This window comes from Culex quinquefasciatus, chromosome 2 (genome assembly GCF_015732765.1).
Source record: "Culex quinquefasciatus strain JHB chromosome 2, VPISU_Cqui_1.0_pri_paternal, whole genome shotgun sequence".
In the NCBI taxonomy this organism is placed as follows: domain Eukaryota; kingdom Metazoa; phylum Arthropoda; class Insecta; order Diptera; family Culicidae; genus Culex; species Culex quinquefasciatus.
The window spans coordinates 34,661,618-34,684,292 of NC_051862.1; the positions used below are offsets into that span (position 1 = coordinate 34,661,618).

General features: G+C 43.1%; 5 protein-coding genes across 7 annotated transcripts; 3 read left to right on the plus strand and 2 right to left on the minus strand.

Annotated features, from left to right (window-relative positions):
- The first annotated feature begins 49 nt into the window (after positions 1–49).
- On the plus strand, positions 50–699 carry LOC6034190 (vacuolar ATPase assembly integral membrane protein VMA21 homolog). Of its 2 annotated transcripts, none has more exons than XM_038256296.1 (2): positions 50–256; positions 405–699. In XM_038256296.1, the coding sequence occupies exons 1-2, from the start codon at positions 230–232 to the stop codon at positions 666–668; spliced, it is 291 nt and encodes a 96-aa protein (XP_038112224.1). In that variant the 5' UTR covers positions 50–229; the 3' UTR covers positions 669–699. The 2 variants fall into 2 exon arrangements, with proteins under 2 accessions (XP_038112224.1, XP_001844545.1); XM_001844493.2 differs by having other exon boundaries at positions 53–268.
- A 16-nt stretch (positions 700–715) lies between these two features.
- LOC6034191 (piRNA biogenesis protein EXD1) lies at positions 716–6,716 on the plus strand. Its single transcript, XM_001844494.2, has 2 exons — positions 716–1,508; positions 6,379–6,716. The coding sequence occupies exons 1-2, from the start codon at positions 747–749 to the stop codon at positions 6,643–6,645; spliced, it is 1,029 nt and encodes a 342-aa protein (XP_001844546.2). The 5' UTR covers positions 716–746; the 3' UTR covers positions 6,646–6,716.
- An 83-nt stretch (positions 6,717–6,799) lies between these two features.
- LOC6034192 (proteasomal ubiquitin receptor ADRM1 homolog) lies at positions 6,800–9,243 on the minus strand. Of its 2 annotated transcripts, none has more exons than XM_038256291.1 (3): positions 8,988–9,243; positions 8,147–8,713; positions 6,800–8,075 (listed from the first exon to the last, which is right to left on the minus strand). In XM_038256291.1, exons 2-3 carry the CDS (start codon positions 8,698–8,700, stop codon positions 7,307–7,309), a joined length of 1,323 nt encoding a protein of 440 aa, XP_038112219.1. In that variant the 5' UTR covers positions 8,701–8,713; positions 8,988–9,243; the 3' UTR covers positions 6,800–7,306. The 2 variants fall into 2 exon arrangements, with proteins under 2 accessions (XP_038112219.1, XP_001844547.2); XM_001844495.2 differs by having other exon boundaries at positions 6,800–8,078; positions 8,988–9,242.
- Positions 9,244–11,780: 2,537 nt separating this feature from the next.
- On the plus strand, positions 11,781–12,369 carry LOC6034193 (DNA-directed RNA polymerases I, II, and III subunit RPABC4). The gene is made up of 3 exons (XM_001844496.2): positions 11,781–11,983; positions 12,055–12,147; positions 12,262–12,369. The coding sequence occupies exons 1-3, from the start codon at positions 11,923–11,925 to the stop codon at positions 12,282–12,284; spliced, it is 177 nt and encodes a 58-aa protein (XP_001844548.1). The 5' UTR covers positions 11,781–11,922; the 3' UTR covers positions 12,285–12,369.
- A 94-nt stretch (positions 12,370–12,463) lies between these two features.
- Positions 12,464–22,324, minus strand: LOC6034194 (ubiquitin-protein ligase E3C). The gene is made up of 8 exons (XM_001844497.2): positions 21,785–22,324; positions 21,584–21,721; positions 20,912–21,527; positions 20,389–20,853; positions 19,561–20,325; positions 13,833–13,977; positions 13,544–13,765; positions 12,464–13,480 (listed from the first exon to the last, which is right to left on the minus strand). The coding sequence occupies exons 1-8, from the start codon at positions 22,115–22,117 to the stop codon at positions 12,835–12,837; spliced, it is 3,330 nt and encodes a 1,109-aa protein (XP_001844549.2). The 5' UTR covers positions 22,118–22,324; the 3' UTR covers positions 12,464–12,834.
- Positions 22,325–22,675: the final 351 nt, after the last annotated feature.

Sequence of the window (22,675 nt, forward strand, 5' to 3'; positions counted from 1 at the left end):
CCCTTCGGGAATGATTCGCGTTTCGCGCGATGACTGTCCAAAATGTCAAACTTTGACGTTTTGTGTGTTGTTTTCTGCCGTCCAAATTCAATCGTCGCTTTTTCGCAGTTTCGTGATTCAGTTTGCCGTGAAAAGTGATAATTTTGAGTGATTTTAGAGTTTTTCGTGAATGGAAAATTAAGTCAACAAAGTTTAAGCAAGTTCCCGATCGTGTTGGCCGTCTCGTAAAATGTCCAAATCGAAAAATAAGCAGCAGGTTAGCAAGAATGTGAGTAGCAACTTTCACCTCCTTCCCCGGTCGGAACCACCTGACCACCTTCTTCTGTTGGCTTCTTCTTTTTCGGATTATTTGCGTAAAAGCGCGTGTTTCGCTGATAATTTTTGTTTTGCCTCCCTCCCGGCAGGAGCAACGCAACGAGTACCGCAACTTCCGGGTAGTTTTCTTCTATTGCATCCTGATTATCCTGCTGCCGGTGTCCACGTTCTTCGCCACCAAGTACGTCCTGTTCGACGGGTATTTCCAGCTCTCGTCGGTTAGCAGTAACATCTACGCGGCTGTTGCAGCGGTCATTGCACTTCACATCGCCCTCGGACTGTACATCTACCGGGCGTACTTTGACAGTGGACCATCGGATCAGGCCACGAAATTGGCCCAGAAACAGGATTAAGCGAAGCGCTTGCACTCCGCCCATTTTTAAGTTCATTTTTAAACATTTAAGTTAAGCATTCCAACACCATCTACAACCATGGACAAAACGGATCTCGTCAAGGGTCAAACGATCCTGCTCGAGCTGGACGGCGAGTGTGTCATCGGCAAGGTGCTGCACCTTGGCAGCGATCGGTCCTTTGTCCGACTGCAGAACGTGCGCGACTTCCAGAGCAATCAACCGATTCTCGGCAACCAAGATTACTACAACTCCGAAGTCCGAACCATCAAAATCATCGAGCAAGGCGAACCACCGGCGACGAACGACGACCAGCAACAACCGCAAAACGGCGGCTCCGCATCATCTTCCGCCGTGTCGTCCTCGGAAGCCGTGGCCAAGATAAACCTCGAAGACATTCAAACCATCTTCGACCGCATCGACAGCCACACGTTCATCCACCAGACGGACATGAAGTACCACGACGCGATCAAGTATTTAAAAACGCAAAAACTGCTTGCCCTGGCCGTGGAAGGTGCCGAAGGTGGTCGCTGCGCAGAGAACCCATCCCTCCTCTCAATCGCCACACCCGACCGGATCTTCATCTTTGACATCATGTGGATGAGCGTCACGAAAGATTTGAAGGCGATCTTGGCGAATCCGCGGATTCGCCGCGTCATCCACAATGGGCGACTCGCGGAGGATGTGCTCAAACATAGGTTTGGGGCGCCCCTCGGCAGGTGCTTCGATACGCTGGTCGCACACATTGCGACCACGAAAAATTACGACTACCAGAGCGAGATATCCGTCGAGAAGTGCTTGGCCAAGTACCTCAATCTGCCGGGGAACTTTTTCGATCCAAACGTGAGTATTTGGCGCAGTAGTTGTTTTGAAAAAGTAATTTAGATTTCTAATGAGACTATTTCGATGGCGCAACATGTTATTTACAGTTACTGCCGTTCTACGCATAATTTTCACAAGGAACTTTGGAAAGTCTTTATAAAACTTATCTAAACTTTTTTTTATAAACCAATCATTTAGCTAAATGTCAATATAGGTCAATATATTACAATTGAGCATGAGCATGAGCATGAGAGACCACCCATGGTTGTCCTTCTCCGTTGCTGAACAGGACCATAATATCCCATCAGCACAACCGGTCACAAGCTTCAACGATCAAGTGATGTTTCCCTTATCAACAGCATGCATGAATGCGCTGAAAAGATAAAACATCACGATCATCAAAACTAGAGCCGGTGCGAATAGGAAACAGTTGTTGGCCACCAACGGCGCCCGCCATGTCAGTTTGTAGATCTCGAGGGGATTGGGACGGGAATGTTAGTTAGCACAGGTTGCTACAAAGGGTGGGTTCTATACGATATCCACACCCCCACGTGTGCCGGAAAACTACTTCTACTTGGGATTTTGTTAGTGGGAAAGGGTAATGGCCAGGATTCATCATAGAGGATGATGATGCGACCCAATAATCAATGAATTTTGTTTAATGATGTGATGTATTATGCATTCTCAAGGCAAACAGTCGGATGATGCGGATGAGATTATTCCTGGTTATTTGGTGTTGAGTTTAGCATAAATGATTCAATCTTAGACAGCCGGCTGTGGAAAGATAAAACCAAATAAAATGCGAAAACGCGAAACCGCCCGGATCGAAATACACACACAATCGGGGGGACAACAGAGACGGAAACGGCAACGAAAATCCTGCGTGAGGACCGCGAAGCACACCCCAATATAGGTCAATATATTACAATTGCAAAATAAACATTTTTGAGTGGAAATGACAAAGTTAGTACATATGAGGACTATGTATTTAGAAAAACATAACCGCTTTTTTATTTTATTTTATTTGAAATGTTTTCATGTTTCAGACAAAACTTTTAACGGCGATTTATGATATTTGGAAAACAAAAGTTAATTTGCATCCAGGGAGCTGCCGTGGCTGACTGGTGACGGTATTCGTTTTGTAAGCGAATGGTTCTGGGTTCGATTCCCATCCGCTCCCAACGAGAAAGTTAAGTACATAGAAATTCGAAAGACCGCAAATTCTCCAGCGAACACCAACTCCAACTACCTTCAGGTTCGCAGAACTAATTCTCTCTCCCACACGTGTTTTCGATATTGCGGCTATGCTTCAATTTGTAATTTGCGTCGTTTCAAAAAAGTATGCGCTCAGAACGATTTTAGAGCGCGCTGTTCGTTTCGGCGAAAGCGTGTGCCAGTTTATGCTGACTTCAACAATACATTGCATGTAAGCATTGGAGCGAAGCGAGAGAAGAGAGCTAGTGAAGAGAGGGAAGAGAGAAAAATCGGTCGACAGATTGTTCGCTGTAGAAGCAAAAACGCCAAACAAGAAGAAGACAACTGCGGTCAAGAGTGGTTTGCTCGTGGCACGTCAGTTCGTCAGTGGTCCAATCCAAGAGGGTCCCGGAGTACCACCGAAATTTGAAGAACATTTGTTCCTGGTGCCATGTCAGTTCGTCCGTGATCTAACCTAAGGCACTCTCCAGGATCCCTTCGAAAGATTGACTGCGCTAGGGTCTGATTAGATCAGATTAGAATGAAAGTTAAATTGCATCCAAAAATATGTTTTATGGTAACTCGTACATTTACAATCGAAAGGACTTTAAACATATGAAACACAATAGCTTATAGACTATTCCAAGTGAACAAGGGAAAATCTCCACGGTGTCTCCAGGCAAGCAATTAGATGCTGCTGTTGAGATATTCTCGTTTGATTATTGTGGAGTTTACTTTTTAAGAAGTTAGAATTTATTCCCATGGCAAACATGTAATGTTGCTGTCGAGACAAAGCTTGTTTTATGTTTCAGCATATTAATTTTAAAACAGTCGGGACCGTGGTGTAGGGGTAAGCGTGATTGCCTCTCACCCAGTCGGCCTGGGTTCGATCCCAGAAGGTCCCGGTGGCAAATTTTGAGACGAGATTTGTCTGATCACGCCTTCCGTCGGACGGGAAGTAAATGTTGGCCCGGACTAACCTAAAAATGTTAGGTCGTTAGTTCAGTCCAGGTGTAGGAGTCGTCTCCCTGGGTCCTGTCCTGGTGGAGTCGCTGGTAGGCAGTTGGACTCACAATCCAAAGGTCGTCTGTTCGAATCCCGGGGTGGATGGAAGCTAAGCTGTAAAAAGAGGTTTGCAATTGCCTCAACAATCAAGCCTTCGGACTCCTAGTTTCGAGTAGGAATCTCGCAATCGAGAACGCCAAGGCAATGCTGTAGAGCAAATAATTTTATTTGATTCGTATTAATTATAAGAAGGCTATCATAATATTTTCATGTTGTAATTCTCGGGTGAGTTTTCAAAAAGCCGTAAGAGCCACCGTGACCTCCGACACTAATTTTCGTTTTTTTTGCAACAATATTTCATTTGATTTTCAGGGTGACCACTCAAATTCCATTTTCAAATTCCCGACTTTTTCCCGACTTTTTTCCAGACTTTTCCAGAATGCTCAAATAATAGGCATTTCTTATCTAAAGAATGATTTCAAACAAAAAACTTTCTATAAGAACAGTCAATATTAACCAGCGAAAAAAAAATCACAATGAATTTAAAAAAAATCCAAATATAGGCATTTTTTGTAAATACAAAAACTAAACAATAAATAAAAAACACTTCAAAAATTGAATTTATTATGATTCAGAGTAGAAACACAAACAATTAGTCTTTGGAAAAATAATCGATAGTTTAACAATACCTATAACTTCCATGTTATTTTTTAAATTGGCAAACGTATAGTTTTTAATACATCGTTTCAACTGAAAATGACAAAAAGTTAAAGATAACTGAACTTAAAATAGGAGTTCCTATTTTTTCAAAACTTCATCATCATTTTAAATCAAAGAATGATTGAAACATAATTGATGTTATTATTCATTGAAAGGGTTTAGAAAAATGTCAAGGAATTCATAAAAAAAATGTTTTTGACAAGTTCCCTTTTTAATTTTGTAATTTTTGATATTAAATTTTCTAATCAATTTTAATTTATCTAGTGGTCAGTATTTAACTGTTTTTTTTTTTTCAATGAAAATTAAGTTTGATATGATTTTATGTTTTCCCACTTATTTGAAGCAAAATAATTGAAGAAACAATTTTTTAAAACAATTTTGCAATAACTAAAAATTTCTTGGATTTTTTTTTGCAATTTCAATATTTTCTTTACGTTTCCAAAACGTAAAAAACGTTTTTCAATTTTGGATTTAATTCGATATTTAAGTTTTCCGAAAACTGAAAATCAAGCTTTATTTATGGTAGGTAATTTACCCATAATCACAAAAAAAGTTCAAGGGCAACATTTGGAAAAAAATATTTTAAATTACTAAATGAAATAAACAATTAAAAATATTCACCAATAAAAACCATTGCCAAACTCAAGTTGGAATCTGTTACCAAATATCCAATAATGTGACAAAATGATATAGGATCATAATTCTAAGCTGGCCATTAGGCTCTATTTTTATATAAGTTTTTCATTAACTTTACCTTTGTTTGATGAACAAAAATTAAAGCGATCATTTGATTCATAAAAATATTATGAAAATCTGTGTCAAAGACTCCAATATTCATTAAGATTTTGAATGCCTTTAACAGCTTTTCTATACTCAAATATATTGAAATAGTGAAAAGAACCTTAAATTTAAAGTAAGTTACTAAAGCAGAAATGAGTGACTTCAATTTGAAAATTAAAAAAAAAAAATAATACAAAATTATTCAAGAGTTAAAAAATAATGTTCAATCAAGTATGCTCAAAATTCCCGACTTTTTGACAAAAAATCATAAATTCCCGACTTTTTCCCGATTTTTGGCGGATTTTGGCGAATTCCCGACTTTTTCCCGACTTTCCCGATTTCCCGACTTGAGTGGCCACCCTGGATTTTACTTAAGGCACTAGAAGGACGTGTAGATGAACATTCTCAAGCATTTTTGAAATTGGTTTATCGTAAGTAGATCGAATACCAATGCAAAAAGGGCTTTGTTTACCATTGACTCTTACGCCTTTTTGAAAACTCACCCGAGAATTTATGTTAAATTAATTAAATTTTTCAAAAAAGTTATAGCAATTTTTATATTGATTATCTAGTTTTTTATTCGGAAAGTTCATTAAAACATAGATAATCCTGTAGCTTATAGGACCTCTTTAAAAGATTCTAGATATTTTTGAATTGTAATTTTTTTGAAAATAAGCTTCGAACGCATATCGAGATTTTCTTGACCGTCAGTCGTAACTTGTTGTATTTATATCTAGATCGAGAAATTACGATCGAATGATTTGTGGAGTTATTTGAAAAGGTCCAATAAACCAAATTTCCAGTTTTTGCTTTTTAGGTGTTTTTGAAACCGCCTTCAGTCAGGGGTATTGAAAAACACCCAAAAAGCAAAAACTGAAAATTTGGTTTATTGGACCTTTTTTTTTAAAAAAAAAAAACTCCAGATTTCGATCTACTATCAACAAAAGTGACGAATGGCCATTTTAAGATTAAAGTCACGTAAATAAAATAAACCACAACGACTATCGACAAATTACAATTTACCATTGACAAATTGATTGAATTTCGTTCGATCGAAAAATCCCGATCGCGAGTCGAGAAATTACGATCGAGTGCAAAAATCACCACGGTGTATTCTTACGTATTATTTCAAACGCCCCAACACGATCTCGCGATTTGTTGCAACAATAATCATAGCACGCACTTTTTGCAGATCACCTTCGCGGACCGCCCGCTGACCGAGCCGCAGCGCAAGGCGGCGGCCAAGAACGTGGCCTTCCTGCTCACCCTGCAGGACTACTTCGTGCACGAGGTGATGCTGGAGCCGTTCTACGCGAGCTGCAACCGGTACGGGACGAGCCTTTCGTCGAACGCGGACGCCATCCACACCGTCATCAAGCTGAACAAGGGCCGAAACGACGACCTGCACGACATCGAGCGGTTCGAGCTGAACGTTGGCGGGGAGGAGCTGGGTGAATAGTTTCTTTTTAAGCGTAAGTGATTTTGCTTTTCTTTTGTAGTTGGAAGATAAATAGTAGTCATGATTTGAGATGTGGGTTGATTTACTTCAAGATGACACGGTCCTTTGTTTTAGCTTGATGCAGGGTTGTTCGGACGCAACAAAGAAGGCAAGCTTAAGGTTACTGAAACATTTTCCATAGTTTTGTTTTTATTCTGCCTCTATTCACTCTCTACAATTGATTCTTCATTTTTTCATCTTTGCGGTCCAATTGAAGTAGCCGTTTACTAGGTATGTGTGTATTTTCCCTCTTTTTGTTTGTAGTGTGTGGTAGGATTGCATCGGCTGCAGGTTTGAAAATTAATCGTAAAACAGGCGCTCTCGGATTTGTTAGGTACAAAAACATAAACGCGAAAAAATGGTGAAAGAAAACATTCCCGTTTAAAATTTAATTCGCTAATGTTGCTCATCTCGACACCGCCTCTTGATTACTGCCGATCCATGCTTTGCTCCACGTATTTTTAAAAGTCTCGCTTATCAACAATCTGCCTGCCTTTTTTTCGATTTTCCCCGATTACATTTAGCAAGAGTATAGGATACAATTAAAGGATAGTATGTGTGTTTGTGTATTTAATATAAAGTTGGTGTGTGTTGGTTTTGCAACAAATTAGGCAAACGCGATCTATCCGGCCATTTCATCGTCTTCGGTCTTCTTTTCGGCGGACTTGCCATTTTCCTCTTGGGCTGCCGTCGTGGATTCCGCTGGTTTGTCTGCCGTGGGAGTGGTCGCCTTCTTGTCGGCGCCGGCATCGCTCTTGTGGGCATTTTCGAGGGCTTTCACAAACTGTTCCAGGTCGCCACTGTTGGCCGCGGCGACGGCTTCGGCGTTCAGCTGGAACTGCGACACCACCGGTCCAAGCTGGCCGGACTGCAGCGCGTTGGAGAACATGGACAGGGCTTGCTGGAACTGGGGCGAGGACAGGGTTTCCTTCAGCTGTTGCTTCTTGTTGTCGTCGCCTTCGACCTCGGGAAGATGTTCTACGAGCGCGTCCACCATTTCCTGGTTGGCAATCACCGAAGACAGCGAGTCCGAGGTAACGGCCGAGGCCAGGTCAACGTTGCGTCGCTGACCTCCGGAGCCAGCTGCCGCTGCGGGGCTCATACCGGCCAGGTAGTTCTGCAGGTCGGCCAATCGGACGCGGTTTCCACCCTCACCGCCGCCGGTGCCAGCTCCAATGGGCGTGGCCGTGACCGCAGCGCCAGCATTACTGCTCTTGGACGATTCGGAAGCATTCTTGCGGGGGGCACGCGGCGTCGACGGCGATCCGGCGGTGGCGGTCGTGGGCGTTGTGACGGCCGTGCCGCTGCCCGCGTTACTCGACGACAATGTGCTCCGGCTGGACGGAGTGGTGGCGCTAGTGCGGCTGCTCGAGTTGCCGGAAGACGAGCGGCTGCTGCAATGGGGAAAAAATCAACACAATTATTCAATAAATCCGTAAAACAAATCCTCCACCCAACTCACCTCATCGACCCCAGCAGACTGCTCAGTCCACCCATCTGACCCACGCCGCCAAACAGCTGCATCAGCTGCTGCTGGGACATGTTCTGCATGATGTACTGCAAGTCGCCGTTGTCGCTTCCACTGCCACCCCGGCCCGAACCCCCGCCCAAACTGTTCGACGAGGGCGGATTGTTGATGACCTCGTTAATCCGGCGGCACCACTCCTCATCCTTGTCCGTCTTGGGCTCCTGCATCCAGAAGAACAACCGCCGGCTCGAGCTCTTAAACTTGAGCAAAAACACCCGGCCCGTCTTGACGTTGTCGATCTTCTTGAACTCGCAATCGTCCGGGAACACAATCAAATCGTCCTCCACGTTCCCAGTCGTACGATCCTTCCAGCAAAAGTGAATCAACCCATCTTCCGCCTGGTACACGTACACCAGCCCCTTCCGGTTGTCCGGGTGGACCATCTTGTTCACCAGATTCATCCGCCCAGCCCGGAACTCCACCAGGTGGCGATTCCCGCCGGAACTGCCCCCGAGGGCACTGCTGCTGCCGAAAATGGGTCCACTCATCGTACGAATTGCTCTGAAAAATAATAGAAAAAAACTCAATTTTCCCCTTACAAATTGGCAACACGGAGAAGAGAGCTCCCTCCGCAAAAAAGCAAACGTCATCCTGTCGATTCGAAGGAGACTGCTCCACTTTTCCCCCCACAGACAAAATCAATGCCATCGATCTTCAGTGGCCAGCAGAAAGTGGTCCAGGCTCAAACCTGGGACCTTTGCCCTCCTGCCCCAAAAAAAAATCTTGTTTCCTTCCAAAACAAGCGCTCCGAAATACCTTGACCAAGATTACTCACCTTGCTTTTGCAGGATTCCGCTGCTTCTCAAAAACTGTGTCCTGCACAAAAACGGCTCAAAGCGGAAGTGGTTCCGTGCGCGAGAGACAATCTGTTTCCAATTTGCGGGATTTTTAGATTTGAAATCGAAATCGCGCAACGATCCACTGTGGCGTTTGGGGCTGGCTGGCTGGTTTCAAGAATGACAATCAAAATTGATGGTTCGGGACTTAGTTTGAAGTTTGCTGCGGCGGCGATGGTTGTTTTTGGAAATGCGTCAGTTTTGGTTTTTTGTTGATTCGCAGTTGGCAACGCGACCAAGGTCGACAAAACGGAGGTGGGACACGGGTACAGTTAAATTTCGCTGGTTGGACAACGATTGTGCGCACTTAACCCCCGGTGGTTGGTAACTTTTTCAAAGTGACAAAGTGAAACTAAAAAGTGACGAACTGTCACTTTTAACACGGCGCTCACGCACACTATCACGACAAACGTTTGGTAGTGTGTGTGTGAACTCCGTGTAAAAGGCGTGTCAAACTAAAAAGTGACTCCGTTCGTTTGACAACAGTTGGTGTCGAACCATCGGGGTTTGAGTGTATTTACTTCCTTTTTCATAATTACGTAAAGGGACTGTAACAAAATATTAATACAAATTTTTAATAAACATACACGTGGTACCCACGAGGTTCAGCTGGTTGAGGACTGACAAAAACTTGCGACTCTTATCATGACAAAAACTCGCGATTCTAATCACGATTTTCTATCATGCCATGTCGATAAAGCAGTGGTCCTCAACCAGCTGAACCTCCCGAATCATTTTGACAATATTTCGTAGCATCGCGGGACACATGTCCAACATAAATAACAATTATCCTAACTGTAACATTCCCAGAATGTCTGTACATCGCACTGTATTGATAATTGGTTAGGGTAACAATGATCATGTAGACAGGAACAGCCTACTATGATTTGATCACTATGCTACATCTCTCGTGGTGCAGTGGTTAGCGGCTTCGGCTACCAATCCCTAAGTTGCTACGGGGCGCGGGTTAAAATCTGCTTTGATCTTTATTCACAGACAAACAGACGTGAAACTCTTTTCTATTCCATCGCCAACGAAAACGGTCGATTTAAATTCAAACAAGCAAAAAAACATGGATGCCATAGTACCGCAACGAGACACAATCGAGAATGATGTCGCCACCGTACACTTTGACGTTTCATGAATTGATTGGTTGTGTGTGTGAGCGCGGGAAATTGTTGTCAAAAATATTCAAATAAAATCAAACCGGTTTTCTTCAAAGTTTTATTCGGATCGAGTGCAACGCCGCACGAAGCTGACGATGTACAGAACACTGATTAGAGGACGAACGTGCCCTTGGAGTTTTCGAACGGAAGGTGCAACGAACGATCTACGGTGGAGTGCAGGTGTCTGACGGAGTGTGGCGACGACGCATGAACCACGAACTGCACGCGTTTCTTCAAGAACCGACCATCGCCACCCAGGCGAAGATCGGGAGGCTCAGGTGGGCCGGCCATGTCACCCGAATGGACGAGAGCCAGCCTTTCATACTGCTATTTGACCGCGCTGAACCAGCTGGCGGAACAGGCAGAAGAGCAGGGAAACCGCGCGCACGGTGGGGAGATCAAGTGAATGGTGATATTCGGAAGATCTATAACCTGGGAAATTGGAGAGTAGCAGCACAAGACCGAGAAAGATGGAAGCGTCTTCTTGCTACAGCACGCGTACCCGGTGCGCTATGCTGATTAGTATGGTATGTATGTGTGTGTGTGTGTGTGTGCAACCAACCAAACGGGACCACGCGGTCGCTTCTTACAAATTGAATTGTTTCCATGTATTTTTAGATCTTCATTCTATACATACAAATAACTCGCATAGGCATTTGGAAGGTGTTAGCTCTGCCGAGCTTCGGTGACCCATTTCTACGCTGGCTAGCCGAGCGCGAGGTCCCTCAGCTTTTATCGACAAGCCCCGCCCTGAAGAACGTTTGCACCAATCGGGTTCAAACGTTATTTAGAACTTCCGAACCCTTGTCAAATGGACAAGGACCCAGCGCGTATATAGTTTGATAGTAACAGTATTCCTAATTCCAGTCTACGCTCACCAAGTCGTCATGGCGTAGTGGTTAGCATTTTTGCTTACCAATCCAAAGGACGGGGGATCGAACCCCGACTCGGGCGACTTTGATTTTTCGTTCATGTTCAGTATTTCAAGATTAATATTTCCTATACTTTCTCGTTGGGAGCAGATGGGAATCGAACCCAGGACCATTCGCTTAGAAAGCGAACACCGTAACCAGTCAGCCACGGCCGCTCCTCTGATTAGTATGGTATGTATTTATGAAAAAATGGCTTTTTTAAATAATCCCCTGTAAATTCAACAATTGCTACAACGATCTATCCTAACTATCGAAATAACACTGTACAGAGCATATTCGATAAATCGAATGGCATTCCGTCGGATGGGGAAATAAAACGTCGGTCCGGCCTTAGTTGTTTCTAGGTCGTTAAGTCATTCCAGGTGTAGGAGTCGTCTCCCCCTGATATAAGTACGAACAACAATTTCACTATCAGTTTGACAGTTGTTTTTTTTCATTTGAGTGCTTTTTAATTCAAATACGTTCGGATCATTCGAATGAACAGACATTCAAACTAGCGAAATTTGAATTACCGAATCAGCACTGTACTGCAATCACACTGAAAGATTATTCCCACCTTTTCACAATCTTGGTTAATCTTGACACGATCCGACCCTGGCAAGCAGCTGTCATTGCTTGCAAAAACAACCGACGACGTCTCGAACTGTCATAACAAAAGCGCATCGCGAAGGAAGACGGAGGCAAGCGCGGCATCTTTTCAACACGCTTGTGAAATTGCGATCTAATTTTGCTGCGAAATTTCCACTTTCAAGTCGTTCTAACTCCACAACCCAACCATGTCGGACCCCAGCTCCAAGGACACGGTGCTGAAAACCGCAATGATTTACGTTTGCGGCGGTAAGTTTGATACCTGCTGAAACGGTAGAGGGAGTGGAAAGCATGTGTTAATTCTATGACCTTTTAAACAGAATGCCACCACGAGAACGAGATGCGACCCCGGGATCCGATCCGTTGCCGAGAATGTGGCTACCGCATCATGTACAAGAAGCGAACAAAGCGATGTAAGTTTTTTTTTGTTTTTGCATTCTAAAGTTATGAAATTAGCTCTTGGAAAGTAATGGGGAGTGTGGGGTGAAACAAGCCTTATATCTTTTGTTTTTTACTTATTTTTTCAGTGGTTGTCTTCGATGCTCGTTAAACTGATGGTGGTTCGAGAATTTGTGATGTTTGGATTAATCAAGTGTGTGCGACTTCAACTTCAATATATTAAAATAAGGTAAAAATATTCTTTTTTGTATTTAAATTCCGAAAATTCCCGATGCAATGACTGTCATTTAGATATCAAAAAGGAAATTTCTTTCAAGTTACAGAATACTGTATACTTAAAGGACTTTATTATCGCCTTACTTCCTTGCATCATAATCTGTTCTGTTTGTCATTCTGTACGTGCCAGAGTGTGTAGTGGAGAATGTTATATTTCTAGCGCTAAAATAGTCTCACAAATATATAGATACAATCTTATGATTAGCAAAAACAGCATTGCTTACGGCGGTACCACCAGCACGGAAATAGTCATCTCTCTAAACTGCAAACACCTTGCTCCTATCGGCAGAAATCGTTCCCTACTCCCACATATAGAAAAATACGATGAATAATTACAGCAGTTGAAGGGGGTAGTCACATCAACGACGACGACGAAAAAACTCACGCAGAAGAAAAATCACAACTCGATTCCCTGAGAAGCTCGCTTAGCTCAACTCAAACCCGGCCCCACTCTGGATCGCGTACAGCAGCTTCTCCCGCAGCATGTCCTCCTTGTCGAAGGCCGGCAGCTTGAGCAGATTCATGCAGGTGCTGGCCGAGGGCAGGCGGTCCGTGTCGCCGGCATTCTGGATGCAAAACGGCGGGTCCAGATCCTTGAAACCCAGCAGCGGAGGCCGCGAGCAGCTCGTAACAAACTTGAGCAGCTGCCGCCGCTGGATGTCGTCAAACTCCTCGACGACCTTCCAAAACAGCTGGATCGTGTTGTGTTCGAGGGTAAAGTCTCCACCGTAGCGGGTGTTCTGCCGCAGGTCGTGCACGTCCACGGGGATTTCCGCGCCCGATATCAACACCTGGAGCTCCTTGTTGCTGAACATGTAAAGCCATTCGATGGGTAATACGTTCGCGAGACCCTGCCGGAAGGCCAGACACTGCGAGCGAATTTGCTTGTTCAGCTTAAAGTCCGCCATCAGTTGAATGTACTCGAGCCGATTCGACGAGCTAACGGTAATGTTGGCTCCGTTTGGCTTCAGCTCCTCAACCCTCGTTTCGCCCAACTCGTCGCAGACTATCGTAAAGTCCAGCCCGAGATCCGCGACGTCCCCTTCGTAAGCTTTCAGCGACATCAAGTTCCTGAAAAAAACAAAAACCAAAAATCAATCCAAACTCACAAAACATCAAAAGTGCAAGCTCTACCTGTGCAGCACCGGATCCAGCGACGCCAGCTGATGAATGTCCACGTCCGAGTGCTTTCCGGCCAGCTTCGAGAGGAAAAACTCCGCCAACGGCAACTCCACCAGCAGGTTCTCGTACAGTGCCTTGCCCAGAATGCGCCCGATAAAGTAGTAATGTCGCTGGTAATCCTCCACAATCTTACCGACGCTCGGATTCGGGTACAGCATGTTGTCCTTGGTGATCCTGAATGCCACAAAGACGTTTGGGTCAAATCTACTCTGTACAAAGATGACAACAAACAGAGACTCACATGAAGAAGCCCCGGTGCGGGTCGAACGCGGTCTTGAGCAGCTCCGACAGAAACTCGCGAAACACTCCGCCGCCGTCGATGCCGGCCTCGCGCATACCGGCCGAGTTGACCATCTCGATGCGGAACTTGGGGCGGAGGTCGGGCTCTGGAAGAGGGAAATGAAAACGATTGTTTTTGGTAGCTTTATTTAAATTATTGGTGTAAAATTATTGTTGTACCGACATCTTACAGCTGGGAAACCAGCTCTTCTTTTCATGAAAAGGATAAAAAGACGATTCCGCTCAATAATATAAAATTATTATAAATTTGACAAAACATTGAAAAAAATATTTATTCAAGTTGTTCTTATCTACATTTTACGCCAAAAATCGATCCGGACCAGTTTTTCAATTAAAACTTTTGTCAAAGTTATGTTCACTGGCCATCTGAGAACCGATTATAACAAATAAAACATGAAAAATGGGCTATCGTTAATTGAACAATCAAAAATGTGCAAATTGAGCCAAAAAGGTTGGGCAGACCTCTGCTCTACAGCACGGTTTTGGCGATCTCGATAGCGAGATTCCTACTCGAAACTAGGTGTCCGAAGGCTTGAAACAGTGAGTCCAATCCAAGCCTCTTTTAACACCTAAGTTTCCATACACCCTGGGATTCGAACTGACGGCCTTTGGATTGTGGGAGCAACTGCCGACCAACAACTCTGCGGACACATTACATTTCAAGTATAATTTTTGAAATGTTTAGGCAAAGAGTATCACAAAATCCTTTAAATGATGGTACCGCTAAAATTGATTAATTAAGATTTGAGACGAAAGCATTATAATTAAGTTACTAAAAAAACTTGTTAAACCCCCTTTTAGGCCTAAACCTTGAAAAAAAATTTATTCATCTGACAAAATAACCAACCAACCGAACATGATAGGCTAGATAAGAAAATTTTGATTGTTAGGTCAATATGAAAAAGGTTTGAACTATGCATAGTTTTTAAATATGTTCAAACTGCTTAGTGCATCTCCAGCGCTGGTGGCAAACATCGAAGCAAATAAAATTTACACCCAACGTCAACCCCACCGCGGTACCTGTCGCGGTTGCAAATTTGCTCTTAGTTCTTCGGGATTTCACTTTGCTACCCGGTATTCAGCCTGTTTGCCACCGCATCAAATGGAATTATGTACGGAAAAATCGAGTCACACACGGAAAAATAAATAAAAAATATTTTTTTACAAATTTGGAAAAAATAGAAACGATTTAAAAGCTATTTTTTTAAACTACATTATTTTTATTTAAAAAATGAAAAAAATATAAAAGATAAAAAGTTTTGAAAATTAAAAAAAAAAACAAAAAACTAAAAAAAATACAGAAAAATAAAAAAAATCAAAAAATGTCAAAATTTAAAAAAAACTTACATTTGTTGATGGAAGAAATTAGTTAGGCCGTTGCGAATATTTTTCAAAGTTTATGTCCCGCGACTTTGATTAAAGTCGAAGGAGAGAGGGTGGGAGGGGGCAAAAAATAAAAACGTTACTTAATCCACCTTAAGTTGGTTGGTGCCTTTCTCACATTCATGTTGTATTTTCAAATTAATTTAAGAGTTTTTTTATTATTTTTTTTCATTTAATTTTTTTATAATTATTGTTTTTACCAGAACAGCAATTTTCAATTCTTGTTTAACCAAATTCCAAAATAAATGAGAAAGGGTGGCTGTAATTGAATTTATAAGTGCTGATATGCCAACATTAGGTGCACGATGGAATTTCATGCTGTCCCCCTAGTCTTAGTAAACAATGTCTTATGAGTTGTATATTTCAGTAAAAAGTTCGTGTAAATCTTTGTCGAGACAAAATGATCTTTTCAGCAACATAATTAATACAGACTTTTTTTCCAGAAGAGACGCAGACACTGCCTCAACAATGTGCCAACCGGGCGATACGAATGCTGCGTGACTCTCGCGCGTAGGCAAAAAGACCCGGCCTTTGAGGTTATGCAAAAATCACCCTTTTTTGTAGCTGCAAAAAAAAACTTTTTCATGGCATAACTTTAAAAGTACTTCACTAAACAGAATAAAATTAAATAGGGTCTTAGGGGACCCCAAAAGGAACAGAATAAGGCGGATCCGTCCAAAATCGGTTCAGCCAGTTCTGAGATAATCGTGTGGAAAAAAGTCATGTCTACACATATCCCCACAGACATTTGTTCAGAATTTGATTCTGAGTCGATACTCTACGTGAAGGTATTTCTGAGAGGTGTATTTAAAAAGTTCATTTTTCGAGTGATTCTATAGCCTTGCCTCAGTGAGGTGAGGAAGGCAAAAAGTTAAAAAATTGAAATTATAGGCCACGGTTTCAACATTTGATGAAAAAAGACATAAAATTTGAAAAAATATTTGCAACAGCCTAATAAAAAACAAAAAAATGGATTTTTAAAAAAATAATATTTACGAAAAAACCAAAATTCAAAAGGAGACAAAATGGAAAATGAATCTTCAACAAATTTAAACAGATAGAAAATCTATCAATTTGAAAAACATAATTTTTAACTCTAAAAATTTCTGAATTTTAGATTTTTTTGAATTTTGTTTATTTTTAATTTCTAATGTTTTGAATTTTGAAATTTTTGAATTTCTTATTTAAAAAAATATATGTATTTTAAAGTTTCTGAATTTTTATTTATTTTGAATTTGTTCATGTTTGCTCTTGCAGGCCAAGGGTGCATGATACTGATGATACTCGTCGGTTGACAACACCCAGGCGAGGAACATCCCGGGAGGAGCCCAACTACATCCGTAGTGCTGTTTGGACAAAACAGCATGGCTCTGGTTCCTTGCAAGTGTCCTATTTTCTTACCTCCACGTTGGCTTGGTTTAGTCATCATGATGACAAGGTGTAACCTAGCTGGTGGCCTGTGGAAACGACTCGTAAACCTTTGACCAGCGAGGGTCAGAGTAGAGGCGGCTAAAAGAAAGGGCGCGTCAATGTGGGAAAGGGAAGTAATTTGTGATTGTAGACGGTATTGTTTTGATTCGCAGTATGTTGAGTCAACTGCTGTGGATGTACCTGAAACATCGCACAACGGGGTTTCTCTTCTCTTCATTCTCAGCTACCACTTATCTTCTGTTTATTTTGTTTCACTGATTTGCTAACGCGGCTTCTGTTTACTATGCTCCATTTGATTTCGATTTTACTTATTTGATTCTCTTATTTCTCAACGCTTTTTCACTCTATTTTACCAATTGATGCTGCTGTAACAAACTATCTTTTTTCCCTTAATTTGGCAGCGATGTCAATTTTGTGCCTTTCTTTATTTATCTATTTGAATAATTTCTCATCTTCCCTGTAAGTTGCCCTCAATAAATCTAAGCTTGTTTGTTACCTCTATTTAGTAACTATTGTTAATTTCTTTATCTACTTCATAAATTATTATCTTTCTTTTATTATTGATTCGTTACATAGTATATTTCCTTCACTGTCCATTGTTTTGAAACTTCACCTTTTTCTTTAGCAAGTGAGGTTCGAGCCCTTACTCAATTTATGGAATGATTAAAGGATTAACACAAATATTACTATTATACTTTTGAAAAACTTTTTTAAAATGCTTAGGACCAAAATATTGTAACAAAACACCGCGACAGAAGAAATAGCAACATATTAACACGACTCAACAATAGGGAAGATTTCAGGAGAAAACAATACACAGTAAATAACAATTAGTTTTTGAATTCAAACTAAAAATATAACAGTTTTTGCTTTAATGAAAGTTGATAGGCACACTATAAATGGTTAGGTGCTTATACTTACATCAAACCCTACGTAATGTACCACCCCCGGCCGAGTTAAAATGCGTAACCGGAAAAGAAGGTGTGCATGCCTGGCACGAACACTCAAAGCGTGTTCTAGCGTGCTGCTCGTACTGACTCAGAGCAAGGGTGAGATGTAGGTGTAAGGGCAGTGCGTGTTCGTCGGGAACCTGGTGCATAAGATCGGTCAAGGCCCGTTCTTACACTGAAAATTGCGAATTGCGAATTTGTTCATGTTTGCTCTTACCAACCAGAGCAGACATCAAACATTCTCTGAAACACGCATTCTAAACTTTGCTCCCGGCTTGCCGGTACTTGTCGGGTATCAGAAAATGAGTACTCGACAAGTACCGACACATTTTTTTCTTCTACGGATGAACAAGAGATTGAATTTGGTACCTGCTTTGCTATTGGTGGAAATCAAATCGGGTAGCAAATTGTTGAACTCTCGACATTTTCGATTTTTTTTTTGAAATTTTTAATAGGATTAAAAAGTTTTATACTCTTTTAGCATGTCTAGGCATGAATCAACGCATAATTATTTATTTTGACATCGCAAACTTGTTTGCCAATTTCGTAAACTGTTTTGCAAAAACAACCAAGCCAGGCAAACTGTCAAACGTCGAAAAGGTGCTGGTTTAGTTTGTTTGTTTGTCATAGTCTAATACCTCATCTATCGAACAGGTAGGTACAGTTAAATTCAAATTTTCAGACATTTAAAAAAAAAAATTCAGCCAGAAAAAAGTGGATGGTGTGGATTTGGATGGATTTTTAAAATGGTTTTAAATATTCTAATATTTGTTTAAATGTTTAAAATCTGTGAAATTTTCAAGATGCTTTAAAAAAATCTAAATTATCGAACTTTTTTCAATTGATTAAATAAGAAATTGTTTTTTTTTTTTAAATGAAATCTTTAACATATTTTTTGAAAGCATTTTTTAATTACTTTTCCATTGTAGCAAATCAGATTCATTTCCATTGATTAAAATCCCTAAGCTAAGTGCAATTTTTCTTAGTAAACTGCCGTTCTACGCATAATTGTCCCATGTCAGTTTTGGACGATTTTGACTTTATGACATTTTTAAGTTGAGTTTGATGTGTACTTTACGAAAAACACATAAAATTTGATACCGTGTTCGGAAACTCATTAAAAACAACATCAAGTCTGTTTGTCCCATCGTTAAACTTCTACGCATAATTGTCCCACCAAGTATTTTCTTACACGGAATCATTAGTTTTACGAAGCATTAAATCTTATTTAGCTGTTTTATAGCAAGAGATTCACAAATAAGTGTGATAAACTGCTAACTGGGGCGATTAGGGACACATAGGGCGAATAGGAACTCACGGGACAATTATGCGTAGAAACGCAGAAATCGGTCGAAAAATTTCAAACGCATTTTTCTCAAGGGAATGGTGGAAAAAGAGGAATCACTAATCCATATAAATAATTTCAAGATTTTTCAGGTGTAAACCGAAAACACGATCAAAAATTAAAGTGGAAGAATAAGGCTTTTAACTGCTTATTTAATTGTCGGTGTACAGGACGTCGCACTGTTTAATCTTTTTCTGACGTCCATTCAATTTTGCAGTCCAAACCCAGTCATTGAATTGGAAAAATAAAATTCTTTTTCAAGTTTTCTTTACTTGATTTGTGTGCACCTACGTCGAAGACCAAGATTGTTTACTTTTTGCTCTTTGGTCTGACAGTCTTGGTCTGATAGATTTGGTCTGTCAGCTTTATTATGGATTTTGATCTGGTCTAGGCGAGGGATAGGACACAGCACCTTCCTGATTTTTCTCAGTTGCACTTTTTTGAACATGGGGCAATTATGCGTAGAACGGCAGTAAAGTGATTGTAGATAGGCCATTAGCCGTAATTTGCCGATACCAAATCGAGTTGTCGGTGGTAGATCGAAATTCATATCGACTTACCATTCATCGGACTCAGCTTGTCGAACGCGTCCTCGTACAGATGTGACCGCCGCACCGTAAGCTGAATGGACGGCCCCTGCAGGAATCCCTGCAAATCGCCCTGCGTCCTCAGTTTGTCCGCCGCCACCAGACCCTGAAAGACGCCGACGCGCGTGTTGAACGCCACCACAAATGGGATCTCGCGCAGGATCGTAATCGAGCGAATCTGCTTGGTGGACAGCGGCGGTCCGTCCTCGACGTCCTCCCGCGTAAAGTCCCGGATGGGTTGGAAGGGGCGCGGTCCTCGTCGTCGCGACAGATGCAGATCGGTGGGTTTGTCCAGGGGCAGATTCAGATTCTGAGCCGTCCAGTGGCCGTCGGGGCAGAACGTTCGGCGCAGGTCGCGGGTGTGGATTTGCCGGAGCAATGAGACGCACACTTTTAGGAGGTGTGGCCACACGTTTTTGCTCTGCTCGTTGGGGTCGCACTTGAGCCGGTAGTGGGAGGTCGATTCGTTGTTCAGCGAGGTGAGCATGGTGCGGTAGCTGTCCTTGAGGGAGGAGCGGGTTTCCGGGAAGGCCAGCTCGACTAGCCCGAGTGAAATCTCCTTGAGGGTGGTGCTCAGCGGGATGATCTCCGGGATGGTGAAGGGCATGATTTTGCTGACCGTTCCGGGCAGTACGTTTTCCTGGCAGAATTCGCCGTCGTGCAGGGTGGCGATGAGGCGACCGAAGAGGGCGCAGAACGAGGCCAGGATGGGGACGATGCGGTCCGAGTCGTATTTTGCTGATTGGTAGGGAGAACGAAGTTGTTTTGAGATTGTTTTGAGGTGCTTGGGCGCATACTTACAGATGGTCAACCCTTTGGACAGCAGCGAAATCGGCGACGAGAAGCCCTGACTTGCGGTTTGCGCTGTCAATGTGTACCACAGCGATCGCACAAACTGCGGCTTTGAGGCGAGCATGTACAGCAGCTTGTACTGGTAGACCGCGAGTCGATTGTACGTCATTAGGTTGTGGCAGATCAGACACAGATGCTGCACCACTTCCGGCTTGTCCAGGATGTCGTCGATGAAGCTCACCACGTACGAAACTCGCTGGTTGTCGTTCAGCATGGCGATCACTTCGGAGAGGGTCTGGTTCTCGCAGTTGGTCAGCATGGGAACGTCCTCGGAGTCCGACTCGGAATCGCTGGAATCGTCCTGCCGGGGCTGGTACGTAACGAGGGCGAGCCGCGGCAGTTTGGTGAGGTTGCTAACCATCGAGGAGAGCACCTTGACGTACGCGCTGTACAACTCTTCGGTGTTTAGTTTGTCTGGAATTCAGAGATAACATTGACTCAAGATTATATAAATCCGATGAACAAATCTTACCAAATTGATTCTCGCCCAGCTTCATTACGGAGTACAGCAGAGAGCTCGACAGCTGCAACGATTCCTGGTCTGGATTCTTGCGTGCCTTTTTGCTGACCGGAGTGCTTTCGGCGGTGACCCCGCCTCCATCCATCTCATCATCAATGTCCACCAGGATCGTGTTCTGGTAGTCCAACCGTCCCTGGTACTCTTCGGCAATGAACCGAACGAGGGAAATGTACGGAAAGTCGGTGCTGGCTGCCAGCGCCGGCACAATGTAGTGCTTGAGCTGGGCGGAAAAGTCCGGCGACAGGATGTGGAAGCTGAATGACTGCAGGATGCTCGCGTTGAAGGTTTCGTTTGCTGTTGGCAGCAACTTGAGCGGTCGCAGCAGCATCTGCAGCAGTGCTTCGGCAATCGGGTTCGGAATCGTCGTCGTGTCCTCGTCCACCGGGGGAATCTTCTCCTCGATTAGTCGACGCACGATCCGGAAGTACTTTTGCCGAATGAGGTAACAGAAGATAGCCTCCAGATATGTTCGACTGCTGCTGGCGGTTCCGGTCGTCGGCTCTTCGGGGATGTATTTGCCAACGTACGCGTTAGACGAGTAAATCTCCAGCATACGCATCGGGATTGTCTGGAAAATATCAACGTTAGTGACTCATTCAAATAGGAAACTTCCAGAATATTCACCGGCGAATGTTCCGGAACAAATATCTGCTGCAGACACAATCCCAGCAGCTTCTTGATACGATACGTCCACATGGGCTGCGTTGCAGCCGCTTCGAAGACCTCCTTCGGATTTTTGATCACATACTGGCACAGGAAGATCTGCAAAACGCAAAAACAACATTAAACCAAACGACGACCAACGACCCCTCCCCTCGAACTCACCAATCGATCCCCATCCTTCCCGTTCCGTCCGTGATAGAAGAACACGATCCGCTTCGTCAGATACTCCAAATCCTGCAGATTCCTCACGCCACACGTCCTCCGGTACTCGTCGAACCGATCCCTCTCCCTCCCCTTGACCGCCTGCCTCTGGACAAAGCTCCGCACGGAACTTTGAATGACCGTCGCGCCGTTCTGCTGTCGGCGGGCATCCTCGCGTTTCTGCCGCTCCTGTTGCGCCTTCCGGATGATCGTCAGCCGGTCCGACTTTTGCGACGCTCCGCCGAAGTTCTGCTGTGGACGGCGAGGACGGAAGTCGCCGTCAAAGTTGAACATCTCTCACCCTCCTAGTATTGTTGCGCAAATACCGAAACAACTTCCGGGAAGGACAAAACTAAACGACGTCACGTCACGTCACGCACGGCGCCTGATTTAGTGATTCAGACAACAGTGAACTGCACAAAAAATGCAAAATAACTTGGTTCGCATTTGATGCAATCAGCTGTGGATTTCAGCAAATTTTTCGCCAAGATGACATTTAGAAATTGAACCATCAACAAAGGAGGACGGTGGCGCCACATCGCTGCAGTGGTGGGACGAGGAGCTAAATAGCTCTTGAGGTGACAGAAGGGAACATCAGTCAGCAGTGGGCATCCAAACATTATAATGAACTGAAAATACGGCAAACTTTTTATTCAAGTGTCCAAACACTGTCACACTCAGCGATCAAGTGGCAGTCAGGAAAGAAGAGATCAAAGCATACGCAGTGGGCCTTTCTTTAGGCAATCGTTATAGAGGAGAAAAACGTGACGTCAGAAATGTACTCAAATCACTCAAAGTTCATTTTGTGAGTGACTTTAACATTTTGGCCTAGTTTGACAGCTACCTCGTTCC